This window comes from Schistocerca gregaria, chromosome 10 (genome assembly GCF_023897955.1).
Source record: "Schistocerca gregaria isolate iqSchGreg1 chromosome 10, iqSchGreg1.2, whole genome shotgun sequence".
NCBI classification, from domain to species: domain Eukaryota; kingdom Metazoa; phylum Arthropoda; class Insecta; order Orthoptera; family Acrididae; genus Schistocerca; species Schistocerca gregaria.
Window position 1 is genome coordinate 150477550 of NC_064929.1, and position 22810 is coordinate 150500359.

At 42.2% G+C, this 22810-nt stretch overlaps 1 protein-coding gene across 6 annotated transcripts in view; it reads left to right on the top strand.

The window, feature by feature from the left end:
* The window catches only part of LOC126293602 (cytadherence high molecular weight protein 2-like), an 85187-nt gene that overhangs the window by 13926 nt on the left and 48451 nt on the right, over window positions 1–22810 (top strand). For 5 of the 6 annotated variants that reach the window (XM_049986883.1, XM_049986881.1, XM_049986882.1 and 2 more), the window contains one exon: window positions 9990–10189. The exons of the other annotated variant lie outside the window; for it this stretch is intronic. In XM_049986883.1, the coding sequence (XP_049842840.1) occupies window positions 9990–10189 (200 nt within the window). The remainder of the gene's footprint in view (window positions 1–9989; window positions 10190–22810) is intronic. 6 annotated transcript variants of the gene reach the window in all.

The following is a 22810-nucleotide window of genomic DNA, read 5'->3' on the forward strand; positions in this document are numbered from 1 at the left end:
TTTAAGAAAGTATTATTTAAACTGAACATACACATATACAAGACAATGCCATCTTATGATATAAAAAGTTACAATTGTGGTTCTCTTCTTTAAATGATTAATTCTATGTGCCTGTTCTTCCTGGCAAATTGATTAATTACATCATCAATAGGACAATCAATGTCAGTGTGAGTGTTCAACAGAGCTAAGACATTAAGTCAATCCTCCTCCATTGCTGAACTCGGCCATGTCTTTGTATGCTGCAATGTTGAAAAACTTCTTTCTACTGTAGCAATAGATGCTGGTAGACAAGCATAAATTTTGTACAGCGTGTACAAAGTAGGATAGTCAGATCTAGGGCAGGAAGGCAATGCTTGCATAATCACGATCATTAAGAGTGTTTATGCTCCTTTGTTTGTATTGAAGAATCTCTTCCATTAGTCTCTTTTTAATCACAAAGAGTGATTCTTCTTCAAAGAACAGTAGCTCAGTTAAGCACTGATTCAATTTAGGGAAGTACAACTACTTGATAACTTGATTCATTCGAGTACATTGACGAAAGAAATGAACGAGTAGCGTGCGGGCAGTGGCGGCAGTGGTGGGGGAGGGGGGAGGATGAAAATAAAAAATAAGAAATACATTGGAGAGCAAGCTCACATCTAGCTTCCTTTGTCCACAGAACAGGTGGTTGAATTCTTCGCATGTTGTTCATCCTTTTCAATCTGCCTCCAGCTATCTGTCTCTAAGAAAGGAATTTACAGTTCTGAGAGTGAGATATAATTTTTTCTACTTTTAAGTGCCGCATGTATTGGCAGTACTTGGAAAGAAGCTGCTGCTTCCTCAGCTGTATTGGATATGCAGTAGACAGCTGATAACATTCTCTTAAATCAGCAATGGTACATAAATCCTTAGTACCAAGTGGCAGAGAAAAACAGCAGGCTAACAGTATAGTAGGAAGATGGATTAAAGTTGGTGGTAGAATGGATACTGAAATTAATCTTCCCTCACCCCTCTCTGCAATGTATCTGCTTCTTTATAGTGTACATAACATTGTATAACAATGGATGGATAATACGTAAAATAAAGGAAAGGCAACCTCATGTGGCACACAGTAACATCCAACAGAAAGCAGTTTTTGTACTAGCATTCGAGCTCTTGCTCTTTTGCTGGAAGCAATACGTGGACACACACACACACACACACACACACACACACACACACACACACACACACACACACACACATACATGTTCACAGTGAGACTTATGCATTTGGGTGTCTCATTATTTTGCACATGATGAATGTGTGGTTGTATTAGAGGAAGAGCAAGAGCAAGAGCTCTATCAGTCAACTATAGGTGAGTGGTTGCCTTTCCTTTATTATACATGTACAAAATTGTGATTTATGATGCACTTTCAAAAATATAGACTTAATTGCCCTAGTAAACAATGTAAGTAGATTAGCTTTAGTTGTAACTGGTTGTTAGTATGTTACAGAAGCAGCCTGACACAGCTGCTTCTACCCATTAACATATGGCTTAACCCATTGCACATTCCTGCAGGGTGGAGCAGGGTGTTATAAGTAGACATCTTCTGCCTTTCAGTGGATACTGGTTTTTTATTGAATTTAATCATCAGTATTAATACTGCAACAGAAATTTGATTTCTGTGTCAGACCTCTCTGCTGACTGAAAAGTTCTCAATGGGCCCAGTAAAGGTTGTCACTAGTCCAAATGTTTGTGGCTATTTTTCAGTGAAGTTGTATTTCAGGGTCACACACTTTTGCCACCAGTGCTGCAGGCACATTATACCCACCTTGTAGAACGTTTCTTCCTGCATGGCAGAAAAGTCCTCCAGTTAGTTCAGCCATGATACCGCCATCTGATGTTTATTGAGCTAGATGTGTATTGAGCTTAGGAAAGAGATGAAAGGCAGAGGACCCCAAATCAGGTGAATAAGGTGGGTGCCAAAGCAGTCTGAAGCCATAGGAGTCTATGGCAGTCATTAAAATGATGGCTGTGTGTGCCAGTGCCTTGTTCTAATGAGAGCACTCATTTTGTCAACATCGTTGTTGACAAAACACCAATTGCCATTTTGAAATGAAACATTAATTTGAAAAACTGAATAAGTAAGACAGTACTGTCGGTGAATAACAAAAACATACTTTACATCACAAACAGCCATTACACACAACTGAAAAACCAAAGAACGAAAGTATAATGACCTGTGAAGGACGACTTCCAAAGATTATTAACACACAATATTGAAAACATACTTTCACACTCTCCCGAAACACAATACCAACAAGTTCCTTCATCATCTGTAACTTCAGATGGTAATGTCTGTTGCCTGTGTATTGCTTGTTGTGTAATCCACTTTAATCTTCTGTTTAACTGGTTGATGAATCTAATGATACCTTGCCTCTGTACATTTCAGTTTTTCACACCATCCTGATCCATTAATAAATTTGACAGCGCTTTGGTTATCTATTTGCAAAATAGGAAGTGAGGACTCAACAGTAGCCGCAATTTCTTTTAGAATTTGATCTAACTACACAATCAACTTGCAAGCTTCACTTGCCACTACGTATTCGCCTCCATTAAAGAAAGAGCCACACACTGCTGTAATTTACTTTTCCAGACAATTGTCCCTCCTCCGTGGAACTTGATACCACTTTTTGATTGTCTTGTGCTTGTGTCCCCTGCATGAATAGCATCACTATATGCTTCGGTATTTCAGTTTTCATTCTTTTCCAACTTCATGCCCTCTGTAACTGTTGGCTTGAGACACTTGAATATTTGCTTGATCAGTGCAAAATGCACCTGTGTTGGTGAGGCTTGAACTCTCGATGCAACATTAAGAGCATATGATAAATGTGGTCTTGTACCTTGTGTTAAATACATCAAACTTCCAACAATTTCTCGATAGCGTTTAGTATTATTAAAAGGAGGTACACACTGGGTATCCATCCTGATTCAGTGGATAAAGATAGTGGTTTTGCATTTCATACCATATTTCTCTAAAATTATCTTCACATTTGCAGACAGATTTATTTGAACACAGTTGTCAAATTTCTTGATTTGTAATCCCAAGAGGCAATGAATCTTTTCTACAGTGATCTGAAAATGTTTACCCCACTGTTCAATGAACTTGGTTGTTGCATCATTAGAGCCTATAGTCAATCAATCAACGGGTGGAAAATCGTGACCTGTGCTTCATCTATTGCCACAAAACATTTGAGAAATGTCACAAGATGTGCCTAAAAAAGACTAAGGTTTTCATTGGACATTACTTCTCTCTGGCATTTATTTTTTGCTGTCAACCTTCTTGACACTTACTGAGATGAGACCTAGTGCACATTAGGTACAACTCTTAGTGATTTGTCCAACTCATTGCTGAGACTTGTGCACTTCGGTGTCTGTGGTTTTCTGTGTAATGGATGTGTGTACTTCTACTAGAGGAAGAGCAAGAGCTAGTATAAATAGCATTTCTGTTGCATGTTCCTAAATGCCACATATCAGTCAACTGTAGGTGAGTGATTGCCTTTCCTTTATTTTACGAATGTAAAATGCGCCGAGATGTTCACTCTCTCAGTAATGTAGCATTCTGTCCTAAGACCTCTGCGATGGTGATATCGTGGACTGCAATTGGGTTTTCCTCCGTACTTCCATTACTAGTGTACCACTGTGAGGTCCATCTCTGAGGTGTTGCCACACTTGAATTCTGATACCCACTTTTTCACAGTGGAATTGGGAGAGGAATCTTGCCCTATTGTTTCCATCATGTCACTATGGACTCCCTGTGCAGTCATGCCCTTTTTCTGCAGGTATTGGATGACCACATGCCCGATCTCTTTGTCCATTTTTCGAAATGTGTACACTTTGGACGCTTCAGACTCTTGTACCGGAAACAGAAAAAGGGTAATCATGAATGATTTTGTTTGTAATCTAGCAAAGAAATGTACTATTAGTTGCTAAACTGCCATTCGACAAGGACAAGTGTTCTCAGCCGACATGAAAGAGAGAAGTCATTACTGTGAGATACTCCCCCTCACTTAGTGTTAATTACCAGGAACTTCTTATGATGCCATCTTGCTCCCCATACCTGGAATTCTCAGGGAACTTTCTTTTCCCAAGTTTGAGCAGCCATCCGGAAAATACAGGCCTTTTTGATATCTAAAACATACCATTTTACGTGACATTAATGAACAAAATGATTACTTGTTTACTCAGGATGGTGAGAAACAGTCTGAAAACTTGTAAGGGTGTTGCAGGCTAAGTTGTACCGTAACCTCCCCCTCACTTGTCGACCTTAATGACAGTGAAAAATTAAACCGCGTGCTCCTAATGGAAATTTGGGAAAAGCAATTGTCACCGAAGTCAATTTGTTGGTAAAGAGGGAGGAAAGGGTTACATCTAAATGAAAGGAAAAATGCAAATGAAATTGGTGGAAATTAATTTTGAGAAATGGGTCAAATTAATAAAGAAAGTAAATGTGCGGTCATTACGTTAACAATTAATTGGTGTTAATTAGATATTTGAGATTTGGGGAAAATTACGGTCACCAGTCCTACGGACAACTACCATAATAACTGAAAAAGAAAGTTTATTGCACATATAATTAGCACTAAAAGCATGGAAACTGAAGGTTGACATCTGTTGTGTGAAAACAGAATGTTTGTGAGAAGTAATAAATTTCACTACACTATGACTTAATTTAGCAGAAAAATTAATAAAACCGGAAATTTGAAAGTTAATTTAGTGACTGAAATTAATAGTGAGCTTTGTTTCTGAAGCACTACGAAATTCAGTAAAATAAGGTTAGTCTTGTGCTACCTCAACAATCATTTCAAAAGCTACTTGAATCTACGCAATTTAGAAATAAAAGATTTAACTTTGAACTTCAACTAAATGATTCTGAACAATTAACAATAGTAAAATTTAGTACGTACCAAGCTGAGCTGCAGTCACAGGTAAGCTAAAATATGGTAACAAAACTCGCACTCTTAATTTCTGCTTGTGTAATCTAAATATTGTAGCGAGCTATGAATACTTTAACTGAACTTTGAAATTAAAGCAGTTAAATGAAATGATATTACTTTAATGCTGGCGTTTGAATTTCAACGACACTAGGATTCATTCCGCAAAAGGGAGGGACCCTGCTTGGTAATGCAATTGGGACAATGAGCAACAAAGGTTCATGCTACGTTGTTGTAATTTTGAAACAGTTTGAAAAGATGAAGTCTGCCATAAAGTTCTAAAACTTTACGTGCTTCCAGTCTTCCTTGTTGGTTGATTGAAGGTTTGAAGTCGTCAATCGAGGAGGTGGCAACAGTCACTCATTGTCGGCCGTTGCTGTTGCAGAAGCTGGATGTTGGCGCGCCTTCTTCTCAACACGGTCACCAGGCAAAACGGGCTCTTGATGTGCACCAGCTAATGCTTCCCGTCTGCGACACCGTGTCAGAAACTATCATAGCAAGTCGAGTGCAATTACACGCTGCCAAACACCGAAAGCACTGCAACACGCGGGAGCGTCACACAACACACCTGCTCCATCGCCCTACTCCAGCCAGACTCTCTCTGCCCGCGCTCCATGAGGCAGAGTTAACACTACCAAAGATCCTAAACACTTTGGTTCTCCACATGACCTATCGATGTAGTCGTTTGATAGCAAAGTTTTCCCTAGGCCAGACCCAGTGTAAAAATACAAATAATATTTACAAAACAAACCAATTATACATCAACATAAATGCAAATAAATAGTAAAATAATTAAAATATATAAAGGCACAGAAATGTCATATATTCAGGTAACAAAATAAGGAAAGAATTAATAGTACAATAGATAGAAATAGGATGATATGAATTTCCGGCATTACAGTACGGAGAAGAAGAAAAGAACTGGCTACACTGCACCATTTCCAAGTTAATTATCACTGAAGTTAGCCAATCAGGCCATTGCACGTGCAAATTCAACTGGCCTGCCAGATACAATTAGTATCAGTTGTTCTCACACCCTAGATGATAGGGCATGATGCTGCTCACACTTTGGCTAGGGTACGACCCTTACTACTGTCACACATCTAGCTTTTGTATCACTCTTGTTGTTTTAGGAAACCAAACAAAGAACGCGTCTGGTGACACCATCTTGGGCAGGCCAGTTGAATTTACATGTGCATCTGCCTGATTGGCTGACCTCAATCTTGGAAATGACGCAGTGTAGCCAGTTCTTTTTTTAACAATCATTTCTCAGTACAATCACCCTGTAACACCCTTACAAGCATTTCAGACTGTTTCTGATACCCTGTGTAAATGAGTTATAGTTTCGTTCATTACTATTGTGTAATAGAGTATGTTTCAGGTAGTGGACAGACCTGTGTTTACAGGGTAGCTACTCAAACTTGGGAAAAGAAAGCTCCCTGAGAATTCCAGTGGTAAAGGATTTGTGGTAATTTGAAATATGAACCTTGTTTCCAGTAATCTATTCCTGACAGTTTGTGGTGACACACTGCCTGTAACCTCTGCCTGGATTCCAGCTGCCACCATCCGTCTATTTGTCACAGCCACTCGAACAATACGTCTTCTGGTGCAGTGCTTCCGGAAGGACCTGTGCTGAATCTTCTCACCACTCTATTGGCCCGTGTCATTCTTGTCATCACTTGATCTGCAGTCTTTCCCTACAACCAAGTGTGTGATATGTTCCTCTTGCCAGTGATTCAATCTTTCCCTGCATCTGAAAGTTAGTGATAAACTGCCCTCATACTTCCTCTGGGCATGCTGTGTGGTGACCTCCACCTGAAAATTTCTGACAATGTTAAACATACCCAATAGCTGTTCTTTGTTTGTAGAGAGGGCTTTGTTTCTGTACTGAAAGTATATTCACATCGTGATGAAACGGTAACAAGCATATTAGAAACATACACTGTCCAGTCACATTAATGTGACCACCACCTATGTTTGATGTTAATGTACAATAAGCACTCACAGACAGCAAGTGGCAGCATTAGCAGTGTTGGTACATAAAACATGTCAGCAGTATGTGGAAAACAGTGAATTCATTGTAATGCAGGAACAGAGTGATTTATCTTACGTCCAAAAGGGCATAATCATTGGCTTTTGGGCCAAGGATGGGAAGCATTTCCAAAATGGATAAGTTTGTAAATTGTTTGTGTGCTGCTGCGTTTAAAGTATACTATGAATGTCAAAATGGTGCTATCCAAAATCAGCACTGCCGTGCACCTCAGGCCATAGATGACAATGGTGAATGATGGCTGCAGAGCTTTGTACAGGCGAATAGATGTCCAACTGTTTACCAAGTGACTGCCCAGATGAACCAAGGGGCTACCAACAGTGTGTCCTCAATGACCATTCAGCTAAAGGTGCTGCTTATGGGCCTCCAAAGCAGGCACCAGCCTCATGCACTCACACTGACTGCCATTCATTGGCGACAAAAATTGGAATTTGCGCACCAGTACCCCAACTGGACATCCACTAAATGGCAACAGGTGGCCTTTCGGATTATTCACGTTTTATGCTCCATTGGACGTATGACTGTTGACATGTGGGGCCCTGCAACAATTGTCGGAAGGGTCCATCTCGAAGAGGGAGCATTATAATTTGGGGAATGTTTCCGTGGCACTCCCTGGGGATCTGTTCACAGGCACAATGGATCAACAAAAGTATTCATCTATTCTTGGAGATCATGTCCAGCTGTTTATGAAATTTGTTTTTTCTTTGTATAATGGCATCTTCTAAGCAAGGAAGGGAAAGCAGAAAGGTGGAAGGAGTATATAGAGGGTCTATACAGGGGTGATGTTCTTGAGGTCAATATTAGGGAAATGAAAGAAGAGGTAGATGAAGATGAAATGGGAGATACGGTACTGCGTGAAGAGTTTGACAGAGCACTGAAAGACCTGAGTCGAAACAAAGCCCCGGGAGTAGACAACATTCCATTAGAACTACTGACAGCCTTGGGAGAGCCAGTCCTGACAAAACTCTACCATCTGGTGAGCAAGGTGTATGAGACAGGCGAAACACCCTCAGACTTCAAGAAGAATATAATAATTCCAATCCCAAAGAAATCAGGTGTTGACAGATGTGAAAATTATCGAACTATCAATTTAATAAGTCACAGCTGCAAAATACTAACGTGAATTCTTTATAGATGAATGGAAAAACTGGTAGAAGCCGACCTCGGGGAAGATGAGTTTGGATTCCATAGAAATGTTGGAACACGTGAGGCAATACTGACCCTATGACTTATCTTAGAAGAAAGATTATTTACAATTTGTACAGAAAGCAGATGGCAGTTATAAGAGTCGAGGGGTATGAAAAGGAAGCAGTGGTTGGGAAGGGAGTAAGGCATAGTTGTAGCCTGTCCCTGTTGCTATTCAATCTGTATATTTAGCAAGCAATGAAAGGAAACGAAAGAAAAGTTCTTAGTAGGTATTAAAATCCATGGAGAAGAAATAAAAACTTTGAGGTTCGCCGATGACATTGTAATTTTGTCAGAGACAGCAAAGGACTTGGAAGAGCAGTTGAATGGAATGGACAGTGTCTTGAAAAGAGGGTATAAGATGAACATCAACAAAATCAAAATGAGTATAATGGAATGTAGTCGAGTTAAATCGGGTGATGCTGCGGGAATTAGATTAGGAAATGAGACACTTAATGTAGTAAAGGAGTTTTGCTATTTGGGGAGCAAAATAACTGATGATGGTCGAAGTAGAGAGGATATAAAATGCAGACTGGCAATGGCAAGGAAAGCATTTCTGAAGAAGAGAAATTTGTTAACATCGAGTGGAGATTTAAGTGTCAGGAAGTCGTTTCTGAAAGCATTTGCATAGAGTGTAGCCATGTATGGAAGTGAAACATGGACGATTAATAGTTTAGACAAGAAGAGAATAGAAGCTTTCGAAATGTGGTGCTACAGAAGAATGCTGAAGATTAGGTGGGTAGATCACATAACTAATGAGGAGGTATTGAATAGAATTGGGGAGAAGAGGAGTTTGTGGCACAACTTAACTAGAAGAAGGGTTCGTTTGGTAGGCCATGTTCTGAGGCATCAAGGGATCACCAATTTAGTACTGGAGGGTAGCGTGGAGGGTAAAAATTGTAGAGGGAGACCAAGAGATGAATACACTAAGCAGATTCAGAAGGATGTAGGCTGCAGTAGTTACTGGGTGATGAAGAGGCTTGTATAGCATAGAGTAGCATGGAGAGCTGCATCAAACCAGTCTCAGGACTGAAGACCACAACAAGAGCAACATGGCATCTACCAGCAGGAAATGCAACACGTCACACAGTTCACATTATACGTGCTTGGTTGAAAGATTACCAGGATGAGTTTACCATATTCCCTTTGCCATAAAATTCTCTGCATTTAAACCTAATCGAGAATGTGTGGGACCACCTCAGTTAAGCTGATCACACTGTCGATCCTTGACTGAGAAACCTAGAGCAGCTGGCTACAGCACTGGAGTCAGCATGACCACGCTCCCCTGTTAGAGTAGAGTAGATTTACTTTACTTTCATTCCAATTGATCCATAGTGAGGAGGTCCTCTACGATGTGGAACACGTCAGATCAACAATACATGACAAATACTTACAACTAAAACAAATAAGCTAATGTACCATTCCACAGGTCCCAAGTGGAATGATCGTCATTTTTTAATGAACACTATATTAGTCATTTTACAAATACTAATGCACTGAATTTTACATAAAAATGTTTTTTGTTTATTTATAAGGTAATAAACATGTTGATACCTTCCAGAACCTAATTGACTCTCTTCCCACATGTCCACATTGCGAAGGTGGTTATTTAGGCTTTTGACAGGTGCTCACATTAATGTGACTGGACTGTTTGTGAAAATACTGGAATATCAGTTTGATAACATTTGATCAAGGTGTTGATGCTGTAGTATTTTCCATTTCTGAGAGTGTACATGCCATAAGAATGGAACATGGAATTTTCATACTTCCTGATTTCAAATGGCAACTTTATTTTCAGATAAAGTGAGGAATGAATCTGTAGCAGTGAAGCCCCATTTTGAAATAACTGAACAAAAACAGATTGGCAGAATTATCAAAGTGGTTCCTTATTGTCAGTCAAGATCTGTACAACTGTTAGAAAATTATTTTGATGAAGACAGTAAAACAGCAGACGCTCCTGACGCACGTCAACAAGAACACTTTGACGAAGAATCACTGGTGCGTTGCAATGAGTCTAAATGCTTCTTTTTATTCTAACATGTAGCTTTGAATGTGTTGAATAGCTGTTGGTAAATCCCAAACAACGAAAAATGTAGAATGGAATAGCACCAATAGGGAAAGGATAGATTACTATGCTCCTCATAAAGGTCACTTTGTGTTAGACAGGTACAGTGAAAAAGAATGCTAGATATATTCAGCTTTCAGACTAAGTCAGTGTTTCTTTCGCAACATTGATCTACTACATTGTCAAAATGAGTACTGATATCCATCTTTTGCTCTATCTTACGGTAAGTTCATGCTTGTATACAAAATTGAGCGATTGTCTGAACACATTGTAGAGGGACTGTCTGAAGACATGTTGCTAGATAATGTATACAGACAGTCTAGATTTTCTGTCTTGTGCACACACTTGAATGCATTGTTCATCAATATTTGCTAAATATGGCTGAAGGGATTTCAGCTTGTGTAGTGATGATAACGGATAGTAAAATAAATCAAAACAGGAGATGTTGGTGGAAACTTGTACTGTTTGCAAAGGGGTGTCACTTTAGCTGTTATTTATTTTGGAATTTGAAGGTAGAAGCAGTATTTTTTAACATCATTCACTGATACTTAATATTTTTTGATTGGCTCTTACATGCGATTTTTTTATACAGTCGAACCTCGATATAAAGAATTTCATGGGACAGTGAAAATTAAATTGTTGTACCAGGGTTATTGATATAATGTATTATCATGACTTGGAGCAAGGAGCCATGTTTTTGAGGCTGAGAAGTATATTACTGTAGTATTTTTCTGATGGAAAAATGACATTAAAAGACATGCTTGAACAATCCACGGGTGTACTGCCGGTCTATAGTGTCCAAAGAGGACAATGTTTTGGTGATCAGACATATCGCCATCATCACGTGCGCTGACGAACTGTGCTGCTGAGGGCGGGCAGCTGTCTTAAATCCCATCCCCCTGCGAGGCATTCTCTCTGCGGTCTGCACCCGTGGCCACACATCGGTGGTTGCCAAGACGCTGGTGTCTCGACAACTTCAAGCTGAAAGACTCAGATATCCTGGTGAGTTTTGATGTTGTTTCATTATTCACCAGGGTGCCTCTTCAAGAGTCAGTTGAGCTTGTTGCCCAGAAATTTGATGAGGAGACACCCGACCTTTTCAGGCATGTTCTGACATCCATGTATTTTCTCATTAATGGAGAATACTATGAACAAACAGGAGGAGTCGCAGTGGCAAGCCCACTCTTGCCTGTGGTCGCCAATTTCTATATGGAGCACTTCGAGGAGAAAGCTTTAGGGTCATCCAAATGGAAACGTACTTGTTTTCTCCGTTATATGGATGACACATTTGTGATCCGGCTCCATGGAAAGGACAAGCTCCTAGACTTCCTTACGCAACTGAACTCCACACATCCAAACATCAAATTCACTATGGAGACCGAAGCAGATGGAAGATGACCATTCCTGGACATCATGGTCAAAAGAACAGCGGATGGCACCCTGGGCCATGGGGTTTACAGGAAGAAAATGTACACCAACCTGTTTTTACATTCGAATAGCTGCCATCATGCTTCACAGAGGAATGGGGTGCTAAAAACACTGCTGCACATGGTGCGCACCATCTCTGACGCAGTGTGTCTGCCCCCATGAGCTGGAACACCTCAAAACTGTATTGTGGGGAAACGGGTACTTGGAATGGCAAATCAGATGCGCTCTCGCCCCAACTCTACAGTAGAGCGTGTGGAGATGGAAGAAGTCATGGAGAAAGAGATAGCCACTGCTTACATACTGTATACTGTTGCACTATCGGGGAAAATAGGACGAATATTGAGGAAAAACTGATTAGGAACTGTCTTTTGCCTACCCAATAAAACTTGAGCATTACTAGGAAGTGTCAAAGATTATCTTGGTTTGCGGACGGTTGGCATATACCAGATTCCGTGTCAGTGTGGGAAGACTTATATTGGACAGACAGTGTGCACCATCGAAGATTATTGCCGAGAACTTCTGAGGCACACTTGACTTATGTACCCCAACCAGTCGGAGATTGCAGAGCACTGTTTGTCTGAAAATCACAAAATAGACTACCAATATACCAGGGTCTTAGCACAGACATCTAAATACTGGGACAGCATCATTAGAGAGGCTATTGAAATTCGTACCAGGGATGGACTCATCAACTGAGATCGTAGCTATAACGCCAGCAAGGCATGGGAACCAGCATTGAGTCTAATAAAAAAGATGCTCAGCAAAGAAAATGAACAGGTGACCAGGGTGGATGAGGCAGTTACACCAACACCACCACAGATGCCAACGCCAGCGTGTCAGCAACCAACGGCGCACGGGCGCGGACCACAGACAGAACGCCTCGCATGGGGAGGGAACTTAAGATGGCCACCCGCCCTCAGGACCTCAGTTCATCAGCGCACCTGACGATGGTGACATGTCTGATGTCCGAAATAGTGTGCCCATTAGACACTATGGATCAGCAGTACACCCATGGACTGTTCGAGCAAGAAATATGCCAGGAGAAACTGAAGAAATGCACATTAAAAGACAAATAATGAAACACATTTTCTTCACTTCATTTACTAATACTGTACCTGTAGAATCTTACTTTGTGTGCACATAAAAAAATCACTTATTTTCCAAAGATTCTCTTATGAATACTGTCTTTATCTCCTCTAACACAATCAATTCCTGTGCTGAAACACAGGGGATTGAAGATGCTACTTGCTGAATAGTTTCCAACTGACTAGCTACAGCACAGGAGGGGGATTCACACTTATCACATAAGTCATCGTCAGAATCTTCAATAGGCAAATTACACTTTAACTCCTCGATTTGTCAGTATATGCTTCAAACACCAACACTTCATCATCCACTGACAAGTATTCAAATACTGAAGCATCTGTGGTTTTACCAGTAACTGCTGAATAAATCTCCAGGTCACTTTGAATATCATCCTGTGTTATTTCATCCACCACAACATTCTCACCGACATCTTCACTTTAGGAAATTCTTGCATTTGTCCAGCAGTTCAGTCACAATTGGCTGTACGCTGTTTTGGGGACTAGCAATCATGTCACAAGCCTACTTCACATTGAAACTGTAGGGATTGCTCACCTTTCTTTCAGTGTTTTACGATCCCATGTTGAACTAAACGTGAACGGTATTTTGTCTTAAAGTTCTTCATTATCTCCATATCTAGTAGCTGAAGAATTGAAGTACAGTTTGGGGGAAGTAGCTTAGTTCAACGTTTTTCAGTGCTGGCATGTTGTTATGCGCACTAAACACATCCACCAGCAATGCACTTTTCGTATTCTTTATTGCTATCTCTGTATCAAGCAGAAGCAACCACTCAATAAAAAGAATAGACATCATCCGTGCTTTTCGATTTGCCGTGTAATTGACTGCAATAAAAGAAATCACATTTACGATCTGACTGTAGCAAAACATTATAGCTAAAGCTGTACTGTACTGAATTAACTTATAAATTAAAGGAAGGTAAAATAAAATGTACATCCCCTCTTACCTGGTAAGCTTCTTGCATTTTTGAAGCACCGTTGGTTTGCTGATCGTTTGATCACCAGTGGTGTCAATTTCTGTGACCCCGATGCATTGCTGCAGAAAATAACAGTTAGGTGCACTTCAGACTGCTTCCCTCCTGTACACTTTTCTCCTCTAAAGGCCATTGTCTTCTCTGGCATCAGTTGATAAAACAATCCTGTCTCATCTGCGTGGTACAAGTTCTCAGAACCGTATTTTTCTAACGGTTTACACTTGCTGTTTTTCCTCCAAAATTCTGCATCACCTAAGAGATATTGAAGTTTCTTCTTCCTAAATCACTTTAGAAATGATCCCATGCCTGTTCTTAAATCTTTGCAATTATTCATTACTTGCCTTAAAATTAGAATTGACAAGCAACTTAACAAAATCTAAGGTTTCTTTACATATCAGCAGACCATTGGTACATTCTGCACACACATCTCATTAAACCGTCGCAGTGTAGCACTGTCCACATCGTCAGCAGCAGCCGTCTTCATTCTTTTCCTTGAATGGTTAAATCTGCCACCTACAAAACTTTCTTCAGTTTTTCGTTTCTTAAGGAATGTAGCTAACATTGGTTGTGCAAGTCCATAGTTGCTCACCAAGTCTACTTGTGTCATTCAGTTATCATTGTCTTTGAAAACATCCATTTTTGTCTGCAGCCTTACTGTATTTGTTTCAGAGTTCCAGCCATTTTTCAAATCTTAGCGAAGTTCAAAGCGTTCACATCAACTAAAAACAGTAACAGATTGCAAAAATCAGAGGTAAGCTGCGTATGAGCCCAAAAAATGCTTCTGCCTGCTACTGAAGCTCAACAGTGGACAAACTAAACACTCGTTCAAATAATGGAGCTCTTTGACTTTTGCTGCTCAGCACAGCTTGCCCACAGCTGTACACTATTCTCTTTACCGCTTGAATAAATACAGTACTACACTCCTGGAAATGGAAAAAAGAACACACTGACACCGGTGTGTCAGACCCACCATACTTGCTCCGGACACTGCGAGAGGGCTGTACAAGCAATGATCACACGCACGGCACAGCGGACACACCAGGAACCGCGGTGTTGGCCGTCGAATGGCACTAGCTGCGCAGCATTTGTGCACCGCCGCCGTCAGTGTCAGCCAGTTTGCCGTGGCATACGGAGCTCCATCGCTGTCTTTAACACTGGTAGCATGCCGCAACAGCGTGGACGTGAACCGTATGTGCAGTTGACGGACTTTGAGCAAGGGCGTATAGTGGGCATGCGGGAGGCCGGGTGGACGTACCGCCAAATTGCTCAACACATGGGGCGTGAGGTCTCCACAGTACATCGATGTTGTCGCCAGTGGTCGGCGGAAGGTGCACGTGCCCGTTGACCTGGGACCGGACCGCAGCGACTCACGGATGCACGCCAAGACCGTAGGATCCTACGCAGTGCCGTAGGGGACCGCACCGCCACTTCCCAGCAAATTAGGGACACTGTTGCTCCTGGGGTATCGGCGAGGACCATTCGCAACCGTCTCCATGAAGCTGGGCTACGGTCCCGCACACCGTTAGGCCATCTTCCGCTCACGCCCCAACATCGTGCAGCCCGCCTCCAGTGGTGTCGCGACAGGCGTGAATGGAGGGACGAATGGAGACGTGTCGTCTTCAGCGATGAGTGTCGCTTCTGCCTTGGTGCCAATGATGGTCGTATGCGTGTTTGGCGCCGTGCAGTTGAGCGCCACAATGACTGCATACGACCGAGGCACACAGGGCCAACACCCAGCATCATGGTGTGGGGAGCGATCTCCTACACTGGCCGTACACCTCTGGTGATCGTCGAGGGGACACTGAATAGTGCACGGTACATCCAAACCGTCATCGAACCCATCGTTCTACCATTCCTAGACCGGCAAGGGAACTTGCTGTTCCAACAGGACAATGCACGTCCGCATGTATCCCGTGCCACACAACGTGCTCTAGAAGGTGTAAGTCAACTACCCTGGCCAGCAAGATCTCCGGATTGGTCCCCCATTGAGCATGTTTGAGACTGGATGAAGCGTCGTCTCACGCGGTCTGCACGTCCAGCACGAACGCTGGTCCAACTGAGGCGCCAGGTGGAAATGGCACGGCAAGCCGTTCTACAGGACTACATCCAGCATATCTACGATCGTCTCCATGGGAGAATAGCAGCCTCCATTGCTGCGAAAGGTGGATATACACTGTACTAGTGTATGCATGCTCTGTTGTCTGTGTCTATGTGCCTGTGGTTTTGTCAGTGTGATCATGTGATGTATCTGACCCCAGGAATGTGTCAAAGTTTCCCCTTCCTGGGACAATGAATTCACAGTGCTCTTATTTCAATTTCCAGGAGTGTATAATATGTAGTGAAGCTTCTGGAACTAAAGTGCCAAAAGTCTAGTAGCTAAATAAACAATACCTACCACTGTAGTGAGCTGCTTAGAAGTAGGGAATAGTAAATGCCTTCATCGTTGTAATGAGGGGTAATTAACATAGTACATATAGCAAATCACTGTGGGCCATATAAAATTATCATTGTATTGGTAATTGTAATATGGAGGTTTGACTGTATTTGGAGTCATTAACTCCCCACAACTGTGTTGCCACATGAAAATCTTGTCAGCAGCAACACTTTCTCCATTGGCTACATCTTGATAAGTATCCTTTAACAATAATAAAAAATAATAAACTGATGAAATTTTTTCTACAGCGCAATGAGAATAACTGGAGGCCATGTCTACCAACATGATCACACTACAAAGTGTTGTGCAAATTTGTCTAGTAACTGCCTCATCTCCTATTTCAAACGGAAGTCACAAATTCTGTGATTTTGTTGCAAAAGCATGTCTATAGACAAGGAATGTCTCTCAATTGTCTATATACAAAATCACTCCATTGTCTATAGACACTGTCTACATACAAAAGTTGCTCCACTATGTATATGTGTACAAGGCCTTACAAGTAGCCTGTGAATATACTAAGTCTCTGAATGCGTCTGGGAAAAAAATCTTCGTAGGCTTCACAGAAAGTGGCGAAATCGGAAAACAGTTTAGCAATAAACTGCTCACTGAATTTCAGACAGCGGTGGATGGCGAGTTTCCTGCTCTGAAAACAGCATTTCGTGTATTAATACAATTTTCAACCTCCTACCTTTCCAAAACTGGTTTCTGAAGACAAAATATAAATTTCAGCTAAACAAAGAGGAAAAAAAACTCAATGTCTACTTCTAATATATTAAACCTTCCTTCAAAAAACTTTGTTCTTCAAACCAGACCAGATTCAGTTAGTAGTAATTGCTAAACTTGTTGTGGTATTGAAAAGTTAATTATTAACTGCATTGGGCAGAACTGAAATTCATTTCTGGGCTGCTGAAGGAAAAACACCAGTGGACATTCATCAGAGAATGAGGAATGTGTATGGGGCAGCAGGTTTGTTGAAAACCATCATTGTGGAATGTGAATTTTAATTATATATTATGTCTGAATGTATGTTGATTTGCTTTCATTTCCTTCCAGTAAATTAATAAATTTTTGGATTAATGTTTATTGTTCTTTTCAATAAGGTAACACCCCCTATTTAGTGTTGTCCAGCCCCCATAGGGTGACACATCCCACAAGTTGAGAAATGCAGCACTAAGTCCTTAATCAACTATAGAAGACTCGAACATAAGCACAACTCTCACATGATGAGCATGGTTGTCTCCATGCATTAAGGTGTGACTGTGACTGACTGACTGCGTCTGAGGTAAACAGATCAAAGGCAGAGCCACGTGTGAAAGCACCCATGTGATTTACCGACTGACCTACCTACACTGTGAAGCTTTCTATGTGGGAATGACCAGCAACAAACTGTCCATTCGCATGAATGGACACAGGCAGACAGTGTTTGTTGGTAACGAGGATCACCCTGTGGCTAAACATGCCTTGGTGCACGGCCAGCACATCTTGGCACAGTGTTACACCGTCTGAGTTATCTGGATACTCCCCACTAACACCAACCTGTCAGAACTCCGGAGATGGGAACTTGCCCTTCAGTATATCCTCTCTTCTCGATAGTCGCCAGGCCTCAACCTCTGCTAATTTCAAGTTGCCGCCATTCATACCTCACCTGTCTTTCAACAACTTCTTTGCCTCTGTACTTCCGCCTTGACTGACATCTCTGACCGAACTCTTTGCCTTTACAAATGTCTTCTTGTGTCTGTGTATGTGCGGATGGATATGTGTGTGTGTGTGTGTGCGCGAGTGTGCACCTGTCCTTTTTCCCCCTAAGGGAAGTCTTTCCGCTCCCGGGATTGGAATGACTCCTTACCCTCTCCCTTAAAACCCACATCCTTTCATCTTTCCTTTTCCTTCCCTCTTTCCTGAAGAAGCAATCGTTGGTTGTGAATGCTAGAATTTTGTGTGTGTGTTTGTGTTTGTTTGTGTGTCTATTGACCTGCCAGCGCTTTTGTTTGGTAAGTCCCATCATCTTTGTTTTTATATATCACACCTCACACACAACTGCTATCTTTGGCCAGATATAGTGGTCCTGTGCAAGTGTGGTGTGCCTGCTTTAGTGTAGAAGGTATTGGTTGGCCTAGTTAGAGTAAATGCATACACTGCCACATGCCCGTTGCTGTTGGCTGCCATTTAAGGACCATAGTTCCACAACAGTGCATTTCCAAGACACGGGTATGGTGGAAAATCTTTGCTTTGACTCCTGCTATCCTGCTCTGTCACTGTTATCCTTCTTTTGCTCCATTCCTTCCATGTGTTCTGTTTAAAGGTGTCCAGTGGGAACTTGACTTGGGGGATGGTGGTGGTGGTGGTGGAGGACTGGTAGTGGGAAGTGTGGACATTTTCTGGATTTAAAACATTCTTTGTTTTCTTGCCACAACAATTTGGGATAAAATTTCGAACTTTTGACGATAGCCTCCATTGTCATTGTCAGGAGCAACTGAATGTCTTCTCTGCTGCTGTGGTGACTTTATAAAGCAGGTGGTCAACTTGCAATTGGTCAGCTCACTTCCATTGAGATGTAAACCTTGGAAGGAATGTCTCTGGTGCTTCTCTGCATCAAGCAGTCGTTTCCGTGCACCACTCAGATAGTATCCGCTATCATTCATAAAGTTCTTCTCACTCATTCTTATTTCAACAGCTTCCTTAATAACATAATCCCAGTTTGTTGAAGCATGGGACAAAATTTTTGTTTCATCCAGCAGTATTTTATGTTTGTTTGTGAGGCTGTGCTCTGCAATTGCTGATTTCTGCAGTTCTCCATTTTTAATATGTCGTTGGTGTCTTGCACATTGGTTGGAAACAGTATGAATGGTCTGACCTATATAATTGCTTCCACACTCACAGGGGATATTATAAATTTTAGGTACCCTGAGACTGAGACAGTCCTTTACAGGGCGCATCATCTTAGGATGACGAAAAATTGGTGTTATAACCCTTTCTACACCCAGGACTCTTCCTATTTTGCTGTATATAGCATCACAAAAAGGAATATATGCAGTCAGGGTTTCATCCTGGGAGTGTGCAGCATTTTCACATTTACTTTTCTTGGAGAACACTACCTTTATTTAATGTGCACCACAGTCATTCTTTCGGAACATGTACTTCAGATGGTTAATTTCGGAATTCAAGTGGTCCTCGTCAGAAACAGTTTCTGCCCTATGTACCATTATCTTCAAAATGGCTCTCTTCTGAACAGGGTAATGGGAACTCTGTCCATTAAGGGATAAATCAGTATGCGTCAGCTTACGGTACAGAGTGGCCTGTCGTACTAAAACGTCTCAGAATGACAACCTTCCTTCCTTCCTTCCTTCCTTCCTTCTCTATCTTGACAGTGAACTGGATATTTGGATGTATGCTGTTCAAGAGCTTCTGCTCTGGGTGGCCAGACCATATATGTATTGTCAATGTAATGATAAAGTAAATAAAACAGAAAGAAACTTCCACATGGGAAAAATATATTGAAAACAAAGATTCCAAGACTTACCAAGCGGGAAAGCGCCGGCAGACAGGCACATGAACAAAACACACAAACACACACACAGAATTACGAGCTTTCGCAACTGGCAGTTGCTTCGTCAGGAAGGAAGGAAGGAGAGGGAAAAATGAAAGGATGTGGGTTTTAAGGGAGAGGGTAAGGAGTCATTCCAATCCCGGGAGCGGAAAGACTTCCCTTAGGGGAAAAAAAGGACAGATGTACACTCGCGCGCACACACACACACACACACACACATCCATCCGCACATACACAGACACAAGCAGACATATTTAAAGGCAAAGAGTAAGGGCAGAGATGTCAGTCGAGGTGGAAGTACAGAGGCAAAGAAGTTGTTGAAAGACAGGTGAGGTATGAGTGGCGGCAACTTGAAATTAGCGGAGGTTGAGGCCTGGCGGATATCGAGAAGAGAGGATATACTGAAGGGCGAGTTCCCATCTCCGGAGTTCGGATAGGTTGGTGTTGGTGGGAAGTATCCAGATAACTCTGACGGTGTAACACTGTGCCAAGATGTGCTGGCCGTGCATCAAGGCATGTTTAGCCACAGGGTGATCCTCATTACCAACAAACACTGTCTGCCTGTGTCCATTCATGCGAATGGACAGTTTGTTGCTGGTCATTCCCACATAGAAAGCATCACAGTGCAGGCAGGTCAGTTGGTAAATCACGTGGGTGCTTTCACATGTGGCTCTCCCTTTGATCGTGTACACCTTCCGGGTTACAGGACTGGAGTAGGTGATGGTGGGAGGGTGCATAGGACAGGTTTTACACCGGGGGCGGTTGCAAGGGTAGGAGCCAGAGGGTAGGGGAGGTGGTTTGGGGATTTCATAGGGATGAACCAAGAGGTTACGAAGGTTAGGTGGACGGCGGAAAGACACTCTTGGTTTTCATGAAATCCTCCCCACTCCACCAAGAGTGTCTTTCCGCCGTCCACCTAACCTTCGTAACCTCTTGGTTCATCCCTATGAAATCCCCAAACCACCTCCCCTACCCTCTGGCTCCTACCCTTGCAACCGCCCCCGGTGTAAAACCTGTCCTATGCACCCTCCCACCACCACCTACTCCAGTCCTGTAACCCGGAAGGTGTACACGATCAAAGGGAGAGCCACATGTGAAAGCACCCACGTGATTTACCAACTGACCTGCCTGCACTGTGATGCTTTCTATGTGGGAATGACCAGCAACAAACTGTCCATTCGCATGAATGGACACAGGCAGACAGTGTTTGTTGGTAATGAGGATCACCCTGTGGCTAAACATGCCTTGATGCACGGCCAGCACATCTTGGCACAGTGTTACACCGTCAGAGTTATCTGGATACTTCCCACCAACACCAACCTATCCGAACTCCGGAGATGGGAACTCGCCCTTCAGTATATCCTCTCTTCTCGATATCCGCCAGGCCTCAACCTCCGCTAATTTCAAGTTGCCGCCACTCATACCTCACCTGTCTTTCAACAAGTTCTTTGCCTCTGTACTTCTGCCTCGACTGACATCTCTGCCCTTACTCTTTGCCTTTAAATATGTCTGCTTGTGTCTGTGTATGTGCGGATGGATATGTGTGTGTGTGTGTGTGCGCGCGCGAGTGTACATCTGTCCTTTTTTTTCCCCTAAGGGAAGTCTTTCCGCTCCCGGGATTGGAATGACTCCTTACCCTCTCCCTTAAAACCCACATCCTTTCATTTTTCCCTCTCCTTCCTTCCTTCCTGACGAAGCAACTGCCAGTTGCGAAAGCTCGTAATTCTGTGTGTGTGTTTGTGTGTTTTGTTCATGTGCCTGTATGCCGGCGCTTTCCCGCTTGGTAAGTCTTGGAATCTTTGTTTTTAATGATAAAGTAAGGATGAGCAGAGGGAGCCGAATTTAATGCACATTCCTCAAAATTCTCCATAAAAAGAGTTAGCCAGTGATGGAGGCAACGGAGATCCCATTTAGATACCGTCCGTCATTTCATAAAATTTATTACCATACAAGAAGCAGGTGGTCATCATCACAAGCTGGAACAACTTTATAGTTTCAGGAGGGAAAAAAAATCAGCCAGCATTTTCAAAGCATCCTCCACACGAACTTCTGTGAACAGCGATACCACATCTAGGCTGACTGAAATGTCATTTGGACCAACTTGTATGCAACAGCATGCACTGTCGTCAACCTGTCGGACAAGAACCTGGACAAGGAACCATGTTGGCCCTTAATAAAGGTTTGAATTTTGCTTCAACCCCATTGTGGATGTCATCAGTGTAGTAGAACAAGTGGTGTGGCATCTTGCACAGGACAACACCAACGAAGCGAGTCCCACATCTAATATCGGCAGGGAGGAGATGTTCATTGAGAAAATAAAACAGATTAGAGTTGGTCCAAATGACACTGTAGTCAACCTGCATGTGATATCGTTGTCCACAAAAGTTTCTGTGGAGGACACTTTGATAATGCTAGCAGGTCTTTTTCCTCCTGAAACTATAAAGTTGTTCCAGCTTGTGATGACAACCACCTGCTTCTTGTATGGTTGGGGAAGGTTGTCATTCTTAGATGTTTTAGTACAACAGGCGTACGGGCATCTCGACCACTCCGTGTACTGTAAGCTGATGCATACTGATTTATACCTTAATACATAGTGTTTCCATCAGCCTGTTCAGAAGAGAGCCATTTTGAACACATTGGTATATAGAGCAAAAACTGTTTATGATGATGACCACTTAAATTCTGAAATTAACCGTCTGAAGTATGTGTTCCAATAGAATGGCTATGGTGCATACGATATAAAGGCAGTGTTCTCCAAGAAAAGGAAATGTGAAAATGCCGCACTCTCACAGGATGAAACACCGATTGCGGTTCTTCCTTTTTGTAGCGCTACATCCAGTAAAATAGGAAGAGTCCTGGGTAGACAAGGTATAAGACCAATTTTTCGCTCCCCTAAGAAAATTAAGGAGATGATGTACCCTATAAAGGACAACCTCGGCCTCATGGTGCCTGGAATTAATAATTTCCCCTGTGAGTATGGAAGGAATTATATAGGTCAGACCATTCATACCGTTTTTGACCACTGTGCAGAACACCAATGGCATATTAAAAATAGAGAACTGGAGAAATCA